Here is an 8,830-nt window from a genome sequence, read left to right on the forward strand (position 1 = left end):
GGAGATCTGGAAAATCTACTTGATGCTGAGGAAGGTGGGGACGGGGAAGAATCTAATATGTCTAAGAATGACAAGTTGGACGGAGTTAAGGGTCTCAAGATGAGACGGCGGCCATCTCAAGTTGAGACAGATGAAGAAATTGAAGATGAAGCTACTGAATATGCAGAATTATGCCGATTGCTGATGCAAGGTACTTGCTTTCAACTAAGCATTTGTGCTGTTAGCTAAAGGTTATATTGTCAATGACACTGATTGGTGATGCTTATTTAGATGAGGATCAGAAGAAGAAAAAGAAGAAGATGAAAGGTGTGGGAGAGGGAATGGGATCCTTTCCTCCTCCACGACCCAATATAGGTTTTCAGATTAGTGAACCGTTACGAAAGCCCAATGCCATTGAGAAGAAACCTATTGCCATCCAACCTGATGCATCTTTCTTTGTAAATGAGAACACCGTCAAAGACATCAGAAATGTCAGTACAAGTTTGAATTCTTTTTTTTTTTGTTAAACCTTTGCTCTTGTCTTCTCCATTTACTGTGTCAAACCATGGTGTCTTGCATCTGTTGACCACGTATCTTGTATTCCCCTTCATTGGCAGGTTGATAGCCCAATTATAAAGACCCCCAAAAGTAAACAGGTGAAAGAGAACATCAATTCTTTGGGCCAGCTGAGGAAGGTCAAAATACTGAACGAAAACCTAAAGGTGCAATCAAATCAGTCCAACATGAATAAACTTTAGCTTATTCTAATACTTTTTATGGTCATTCTGAGGTGTTCTCCGTTCTCTCGGTCTAAACCAGGTATTCAAGGAAAAGAAATCAGCGAGAGAGAACTTTGTTTGTGGAGCCTGTGGTCAGGTATTACCTATTAGACTAGATTTTTAATCTAAAATTGCTTCTTAGATAAAAGCATCTGATATTATCTTCGTGGCCAGCATGGGCACATGAGAACCAATAAACACTGCCCAAGATACAGAGAAAATACAGATTCACAACCTGAAGGCTTAAATATGGAGAAGTCTGCGGGAAAGCCAAGTACTTCAGAACTATCAGGTCAGCCCAAGCTAAAACCTATTAAGAACAGCAAGGCTGCGACAAAAAGTACAAAGAAAACTTCTGATGAAGTTCCAAAGGGAGATAATTTAACTGTCAAAACTGGGGGTCTTCCTATGAAGTTTAGATATGGTATCCCCACTGGAGAGCTGTCAGATAAACCTGTTTCTGAAGCTCCCGGAAGTTCTGAGCAAGCAGTGGTGTCTGACATAGACACCGGGACTAAGTCTACATCTAAGATCAGCAAACTGAAGATTTCAAGTAAGGCAAAACCTAAAGAATCAAAGGTTGAATCTGATAGACCTCCGCATCCATTGATGCCTACATTTAGTAGAGAGAGAGGGGAGAGCGAACCACACAAGCCATCTGTTTCTGGACAACCTTTGTCTAGTACAGAGAGAAATCAGGTAGCCTCAAGCAGGCACACTATTTCTATTCCGCGGCCATCATTAAGCATGGACACGGATCAAGCTGAATCACGTAGGCCTCATCTCGTGATACGACCGCCAACAGAAAGAGAACAGCCTCAGAAGAAACTTGTTATAAAACGTTCGAAGGAGATAAATGATCATGACATGAGTAGTCTTGAGGAGAGTCCACGGTTTGAATCCCGTAAAACAAAAAGAATGGCAGAACTGGCAGGTTTTCAGAAGCAGCAGAGCTTCAGATTGGCAGAGAACTCCCTAGAGCGGAGACCAAAAGAGGATAGAGTATGGTGGGAGGAAGAGGAGATAAGTACGGGAAGACATATGGAAGTAACGACGAGAAGAGATTATGATGATATGACTGTATCAGAAGAACCCAATGAGATAGCTGAGATCAGAAGATACGAAGAGGTATTAAGGAGTGAGAGGGAGGAAGAGGAACGACAAAAAGCCAAGAAGAAAAAAAAGAAAAAGAAGCTGCAACCCGAATTAATAGAAGGGTATGTAGAAGATTATCCTCCTCGGAGAAACGATAGAAGATTGCCAGAAAGAGGGCGGAACGTCAGAAGCCGCTACGTCTCCGACTTTGAAAGAGATGGTGCAGAGTATGCACCTCAACCAAAACGACGCAAAAAAGGAGAGGTAGTAAGATTCTCTTTGCTTCCATATTTTACCTTTGTTCAGTCAAAGTTATTGCTCTATAGCACACGTAGCATGCTTTCATGTGTCTAATATCCTCACGGCTGCTGAAATTGTCATCACAAATAGATTTTTTGTCTTGCGAGTTGATAAAAAAGAGATTTTGAAATTTAAATACGAAACTAATAGATGAAATCCTATGAGCTCTATGAAACTCATATATGTTTCCTCTCCTCTGTTCATTTACCAACAGGTTGGCCTAGCAAACATCTTGGAACGCATAGTGGACACACTAAGACTTAAAGAGGAAGTGTCACGCCTCTTCTTAAAACCGGTTTCCAAGAAGGAGGCTCCGGACTATCTTGCTGTTGTGGAACGCCCGATGGATCTCTCGACAATCCGGGATAAGGTACGGAAAATAGAGTACAGAAACCGAGACCAGTTTAGACACGACGTCTGGCAGATCACATACAATGCCCACCTTTACAACGACAGACGTAACCCAGGCATACCGCCTTTGGCAGATCAGTTACTGGAGATTTGTGATTACTTGTTGGATGATTATGAAGTTCAGTTATCAGAAGCAGAGAAAGGTATAGTAGATCCTAATGACTGAGAGAGAATTGTAAGATAGAATCTGTATCCCCTCTTTATAGTCCCCCCAAAATGGGTTTCTTAGCTTAGCTAAATGATTTGTACGAATAGAAAACATTCCCATGTTTGTGTTGTAAAGCCGAAGTAATGAAAAAGAAAGAGAAATCGTTATATTTTTTTTTTTTTTGTGAAATTTTTAAGGCTTCCTAACAGTTAAAAGTAATAAACTTCTAATAATCACAAGTACCAATGCAGGAGTCTTGTTGATTAGAGTTAGAGCAGGAGGTGGCACGAATGCATAATAAATAATTAAGGACACTAAGAGCAATTCGTTGATCCATGTTGAGCCTTCGTCTTATCGTGCATTAGCTTTCTCTGCTATAGAGAGCGAGTATGTTGCTTTGGAAGCCTCCCGTATGAGTTCGGGCACCAAGAACTCTCTCATGTGGGTTCGATACCTTCAACTTCAAGAAACAATTTTGTATGTTCTACATGTTTTTCCAATTCATAAGAAAAAAATTTGCATTCATTTTTTCCTAAAAAAAAGTTGTATGTACGATGACAAACTAGTAGGCCCGAAGTAGGCCCATTTAGCAAAGGATCGCTTCAACACTCGAATTCCGCAACGTGAGACACAACGGGCAGGCTAAAGCTGTCCGGTCACATCCCGGGCAGATGCTCATATGCCGACACGGCAACATCACCACCGTCGCTTCCATTTTCTGGCAAGCTTTGCAGCTCGGCCGTTTCATCCTCTCCGGATCAACATACGCCGACTCAGCGTCGTCTACTCCGCTGATTCCAGCTCCTAATACTACCCCTTCCTCCGCCGACACACCACCGCATTTGTTAACGGCTTGGTGAAGCTGAGCCTGCAGCGACGCGGCGGCGGCTTCCTGCGCCTTTGCTCTTCCTTGCCAAGCTTCCGCCTCCGCTCTAAGCTGCGATTCACGCGCCACGAGCTCATTGTGACGGCGCGTGGCTCTCTCTATCTCTGCCTCTTTCTCTCTCAGCTTACGTACCAACGTCTCCTCCACAGCACCGATAAGCGCTTTATAGTGTTTCTTCCTCCTCTCCGCTAATGTGCGCCGTAGCTCCTCCGCCTATCAAAAAAAAAGAAAAGGAACATTTTTTTACATTCCGGTTTGAGAACCAAAAAAAAAAAAAAAAAAAAAAAAAAANTGCGGTTTGAGAACAATAAAAAAAAATCAAAACTTTTCAGAAACCCCAAAGACGAAATCAAAACCTGGAAACGAAGCAATTCATCAAGTTCCTCGCTCTGCCAATTGTAATGTGCAGACAAAACATCTTCAAAGGAACCTGAGAACAGATTCTGACGAATCTTTTGTGTATGATCTTCGCCGGAAGATAAACGTAGTCCTGTATGAACCATATTCGAAGACGGCGTATGATTGAAGTTGTGTTGTAATAAAGACAAGTCTATAACTTGTGGGGGCTGATGATGAGACTGCTGAGGTAACGACAACACTTGATGATGATGATGATCCTTCGTTTCTCGCCCTCTTTTCCTCTGGTTACAACCTACACACAAATAAAACATTCTCACTTTGTTCAACAAAAGTGTTAACGGAGGGAAAAAAAAGAAACAGAACATTACGAACCTCCATAATTGGTTTGATCAAAAACAGTCTGTGATTGCAACGAGAAATCTTGTTCCTTGTCTTTCCCGTTTCTGTTCACACAAAATAAACCGTAATCAACATAACCGAGATTTGAAAAGAAAGAAAAAAGGATCGTAACAAAAATAACAGAGAAGAAAATGAAACCTTTTGTTAAGGCAGGTAAGGTTAGAGGAATGGTGTTGTTGAGCTTGGACAGCCATTTTAGTGAGAGAGAAGAAAATGAACAATAAAAATGGGTTAATTGATTACAAAAACTCTTATATCATCATCATCTTGAACGTATTTGAACTCTGTTTTGTGAACCTTTCACTCTCTCTCTATCTTTGTATATATATAAATATAGGGTGTGGTGGTACTGGTAGTAATAAAAGAGAGAAGAAAGAGTCTTTCTTGTAGGTTGGGTTTTGTTTCTTCTGGTTCTCTTCTCTTCCTTCTTGTTAATAATGCCTTTGGCTTTTTCTTTAGGATTCTCTCTCTCTCTCTCGTGTCTTCAACCACGCCACTACTCTCGCATATTCCAAGAAAAACCAAATTAAAAAAAAGTGTATAAATAAATAAAAACGCAAATCGATATTTCTACTGTTTATTCGGTGACCAAGTTCTTTTCACGACCCAAACTAATTTTAAACTTATTAAAAGATGTACATATTGTATTAAAAGATGTATATTTTTAAATTTCCTGTTACAAAAACTGAAGAAAAAAAAAAAAGCTATATATTGCTTTGGATTGTTTTGCACATTCTCTATTTTACTAACCAAAGATATAAATTTATAAACCACATTTTTCTTAGCAAAAAGGCAATGAAGTGCAAGTCAGTAATCATAACATGTGTGAGACTTGCTTGATTTCTTTCCTTAGCATACTAGATAACATAATTAGATCATTAGACAGCAACTTCTTCCCACCTTTTATTATGTAATACTACTATTCATTTTATATTTGAGTGTTTTACTCTTTCTTTGTTGATGATAGTTTGCATTTTTTTTTCCTTTTGCGTATGATAGATAGATAGTTTGGTGACATTAATTATTCTTTGTCTTTCATCTCTTTTACTTTTCAAGTAATGGATAATATCATAAGCAATCTTTCCGAAGTTAACGCTAAACAAGAAAGAAAAATAATTTAAGCAAAATACATGAGTTACGAATATTTATAAAAATGAAGGAACCAAAAAAAATTTCCCTAAACAAAGTAAAGTGATTTAAAACAAAAAGGAACCCTTGAAATTCTACTATATTAAACTTAAGAAACAAATCATTAATTAATCATGTAGATTGTGATTTCAGCCAAATAAAACAAATCATGCAAATGATGAAAAATAAATAAAATTACTATATCATCTCATTTTTCATTTGGTAATATTAATACTAATTTGATTGTGTGTATATATTACTTCCTCATTTTTTATATAAATATCTTTTAGACATTTTCACACAAATTAAGAAGTATAGTAAATGTTATATTATAAGTTTATACCTTGTCTTTATATTGTCTATTAATATATGAAATAGAAGCAAAATACATATATGAATATCAAAATTTCACAATGACATCATAAAATAATAACTTGAAACAAGAAAATATTTTACAACGATATTTTGTTTTTTTTTTTTTTTTTGTTAAAGGGCATTCAAATTGAAAAACAGAGACATAAAATGTTTAAAGGGCTAGAGAGCCCAATACTGGAAGTCCAGTTAGATATAATCGATTACAAAATACCCATTGAAAAGGAACCAGAAATGAACCAGAAGTGAACCATGATAGTTACGATTGAACCAAAAGAAAACGGGTGGCAATTAAACCGTTTCAAATCACCTTTGTCTTCTTCCATTGAATGGTGAGAGATGACTCTTCGGTGAGATCGCAAAAGGTCGAGAGATTAGGGTGTTGTAACATTCCTTTCAGTTGTGCGATCCAGCGAACCAGAGGCCAAGCAGTGTGGAGGTGAGAGTTGGGTTGGAATCACGGAAGCTAAGGGCTTTGTTTCACACAAGCTGATCAACCTGATGGAGGAGATGATCAGCTGGCTTAAAACAGTTCCGATGCAACCTGTGATTCCGTTCAGTCCAAAGGAAGTATATCAGTGCCTGCCAGGCGATTAGTAGGAGTTTCCTTGCTTCACGGGAGCCTTTGTAGTTGATGAGACCGTTCATTGTTCCAGTCCAGGAAGGTGCAGAGTTATGGTTGCAGCGGCGAGAGATCTTGCTCCATAGCGACCAGCTGTATGGGCAGTTGAAGAAAAGATGATCACGGCTTTCAGATCCAATCGCGCAGAGTAAACAGCGGGAGTCAACCTGCAATCCCCATTGCAAAAGTCGGTCACGAGTTGGGCACCTGTTCAATACAACCAACCAAGTTAAAAAATTGTGTTTGGGGATTCCTCCGGAGGTCCAAACAATCTTATGCCACGGCACCGAAGGCAACTCTTCACCTAGCGCTGAACAGATCCTACCGGTTGAGTGACTGTCCTTCACTCGATCATTAATCCACCAGGTATGAGAGTCTTCTTCCTCCGTTAGTTGTAGAGCCGATAATTCAGCTTGATAACTAACTTGGGCCTCCGACCTTGCAGGTGGTAATCTCCAGTTCCCTCTTCTCCATAGATCCGCCAGGACTGCACTTTTGGGAATACCTATAGACAGATCCCCACTCAAGGAGTCGCTCATTCGCCCTAGCTTACACCAACGATCTGACCAGAAGCGACACTTTCGTCCATTTCCTAGCTTCACCATTATCCAAGGGTAAGCTTCTTCTCTTATCTTTAAAAGTTTTTTCGCTATCCAAGAGTGCTGGCTATTTGGTTTCCTGACCCAGAAATTGCTCAAGTTACCAGCAAGGACAGCTTCTTTGAACCAAGCTACCCAAATCGACCCAGATCTAAAGAAAAGCAGCCAGATAAGTTTAACTAGACAAGCCTTGTTCCACTTTTTTAGATCTCGTATGCCTAACCCTCCTTCTGATTTTGCAGTGACAACCGTGCTCCAAGCAACTCGCGCTGAATGGTGTCCCTCAAGGCAACCCTTCCATAAGAACATTCCACAAAGAGAGTTCAAAGTGTCGATACATTTCTTTGGCAGCACCAATGCAGAGCACCAGAAATTTGTGATACCAGCTATGACAGTATTTAGCATTTGCAACCGGCCTGCAAAAGAGAGAGTTCTGGTCGACCAGCTATTGAGTTTTGTTTTCACACGCTGAATGAGAGGAGCACAGTCAAGCAGCGTAAGTTTTTTGGTGCATAGAGAAATACCCAAATAGCGTATAGGGAGTTGGCCATGAGCAATGCCTGATGCTGCCTTGATTTGATCAATTTCAGGCTGATGCAGTCCGGATGCAAAGAAACTTGTTTTGGGGAGACTGATCGCAAGTCCTGAGGCCTCTTCGAATGATTTTAGTACTTGGAGGACACTTAGTACAGAAGAAAGGGATCCATCAGTAAAAATTAAAAGGTCATCAGCAAAGCACAGGTGCGTGAGTTTTAACCTCTGACATTTGTAGTGATATTTGAATTTACCCTCCTCAGCTGCTTTATCTAACATGACTGATAAACAATTCATGACAAGGACAAAGAGGTAGGGTGAGAGTGGATCTCCCTGTCGCAAACCTCTACATCCTTTAAAGTAGCCGTGTACAGACCCATTGAAGCCCACAGAAAAAGACGGAGTACAGACACACGCTTTTAGCCACCTTAGGTAAAGTTCAGGGACTTCTATTCCTCACAGACAACCGAATATAAATTCCCATCTAACCGTATCAAACGCTTTTGCAATGTCTACTTTGATAGTGATACGCTTAGGTCCTTTTTCTTTTTGATATCCATTGACCAAGTCTGCAGATACCAGTGTATTCTCAACTAACAACCTTCCTTTAATGAATGCAGTTTGGTTCTTTTGAATCAAGTCAGGGAAAACAGGCTTCAACCTTGAGACAAGGAGCTTTAAGATGACTTTATAAAGGGTATTCAAGCAGGATATGGGTCTGAAGTCCGAGATAAGAGAAGCACCAGGGGACTTGGGAATCAGGGCTAGGATAGTTGCATTTACAGCCGCCGGGAGGAAAGCTGAATGAAAGAATGCATAATGCTACCAGTAACATCCGAACCAAGAATTTCCCAAGCAGTCTTGTAGAAATTTGAGGTGAACCCATCAGGGCCTGGAGCCTTATTCCCATTAATTTTAAACATCACTCTCTTAATCTCTTCTGACGTGGGAAGCTTTATCATTGTTTGTTTCAGCTCAGAGGAACAACGGTATTGGATAATACTTTGAAGCCAGTTAAGAGAGACAGCGATTGGTGGCAGAGAGTGGGGACCAAGTATGGATTGGAAGTGTGCTACTGCTATTTGACTCATTTCTAGAGGGTCATCCACCATAGTGCCTGAAGTCGAGGAGAAGGATCTTATGGCATTGAAGGCGTTTCTGGTTAAAGTCACTCGATGAAAGTAAGATGTGTTCAAGTCCCCTTCTTTTAACCAGTTG

General features: G+C 40.1%; 3 protein-coding genes across 5 annotated transcripts in view; 1 reads left to right on the forward strand and 2 right to left on the reverse strand.

Annotated features, from left to right (window-relative positions):
* The window catches only part of LOC104777303 (transcription initiation factor TFIID subunit 1-like), a 7,020-nt gene extending 4,134 nt beyond the window's left edge, over positions 1-2,886 (forward strand). For 2 of the 3 annotated variants that reach the window (XM_010501523.1, XM_010501524.2), the window contains 6 exons: positions 5-190; positions 271-470; positions 597-701; positions 799-855; positions 933-2,117; positions 2,368-2,886. In XM_010501523.1, the coding sequence (XP_010499825.1) occupies positions 5-190; positions 271-470; positions 597-701; positions 799-855; positions 933-2,117; positions 2,368-2,730 (2,096 nt within the window). In that variant the 3' untranslated portion in view covers positions 2,731-2,886. The remainder of the gene's footprint in view (positions 1-4; positions 191-270; positions 471-596; positions 702-798; positions 856-932; positions 2,118-2,367) is intronic. The other variant, XM_019243801.1, reaches the window with a different exon arrangement.
* LOC104777304 (probable BOI-related E3 ubiquitin-protein ligase 2) lies at positions 3,155-4,755 on the reverse strand. Its single transcript, XM_010501525.2, has 4 exons — positions 4,496-4,755; positions 4,331-4,401; positions 3,955-4,250; positions 3,155-3,811 (listed from the first exon to the last, which is right to left on the reverse strand). The coding sequence occupies exons 1-4, from the start codon at positions 4,549-4,551 to the stop codon at positions 3,299-3,301; spliced, it is 936 nt and encodes a 311-aa protein (XP_010499827.1). The 5' UTR covers positions 4,552-4,755; the 3' UTR covers positions 3,155-3,298.
* LOC109130605 lies at positions 6,338-8,724 on the reverse strand. The gene is made up of 3 exons (XM_019240323.1): positions 8,396-8,724; positions 8,102-8,273; positions 6,338-7,945 (listed from the first exon to the last, which is right to left on the reverse strand). The coding sequence occupies exons 1-3, from the start codon at positions 8,722-8,724 to the stop codon at positions 6,338-6,340; spliced, it is 2,109 nt and encodes a 702-aa protein (XP_019095868.1).

The sequence above is a fragment of the Camelina sativa genome, chromosome 3 (assembly GCF_000633955.1).
Source record: "Camelina sativa cultivar DH55 chromosome 3, Cs, whole genome shotgun sequence".
NCBI classification, from domain to species: Eukaryota; Viridiplantae; Streptophyta; class Magnoliopsida; order Brassicales; family Brassicaceae; genus Camelina; species Camelina sativa.

Bases quoted from the DNA above. Each gene is read 5' to 3' on its own strand.
- LOC104777304 (XM_010501525.2), bottom strand. From the start codon at position 4,551: ATGGCTGTCCAAGCTCAACAACACCATTCCTCTAACCTTACCTGCCTT. The intron at 4,402-4,495 runs GTTTCATTTTCT...TTGTGTGAACAG, and splicing joins CTTACCTGCCTTAACAAAAG to AAACGGGAAAGACAAGGAAC. The intron at 4,251-4,330 runs GTTCGTAATGTT...ATTTGTGTGTAG, and splicing joins TGATCAAACCAATTATGGAG to GTTGTAACCAGAGGAAAAGA.
- LOC109130605 (XM_019240323.1), bottom strand. From the start codon at position 8,724: ATGGTGGATGACCCTCTAGAAATGAGTCAAATAGCAGTAGCACACTTC. The intron at 8,274-8,395 runs GTAAATGCAACT...CCTTGTCTCAAG, and splicing joins CAGCTTTCCTCCCGGCGGCT to GTTGAAGCCTGTTTTCCCTG. The intron at 7,946-8,101 runs GTTAGATGGGAA...GGTTTGCGACAG, and splicing joins TTGCAAAAGCGTTTGATACG to GGAGATCCACTCTCACCCTA.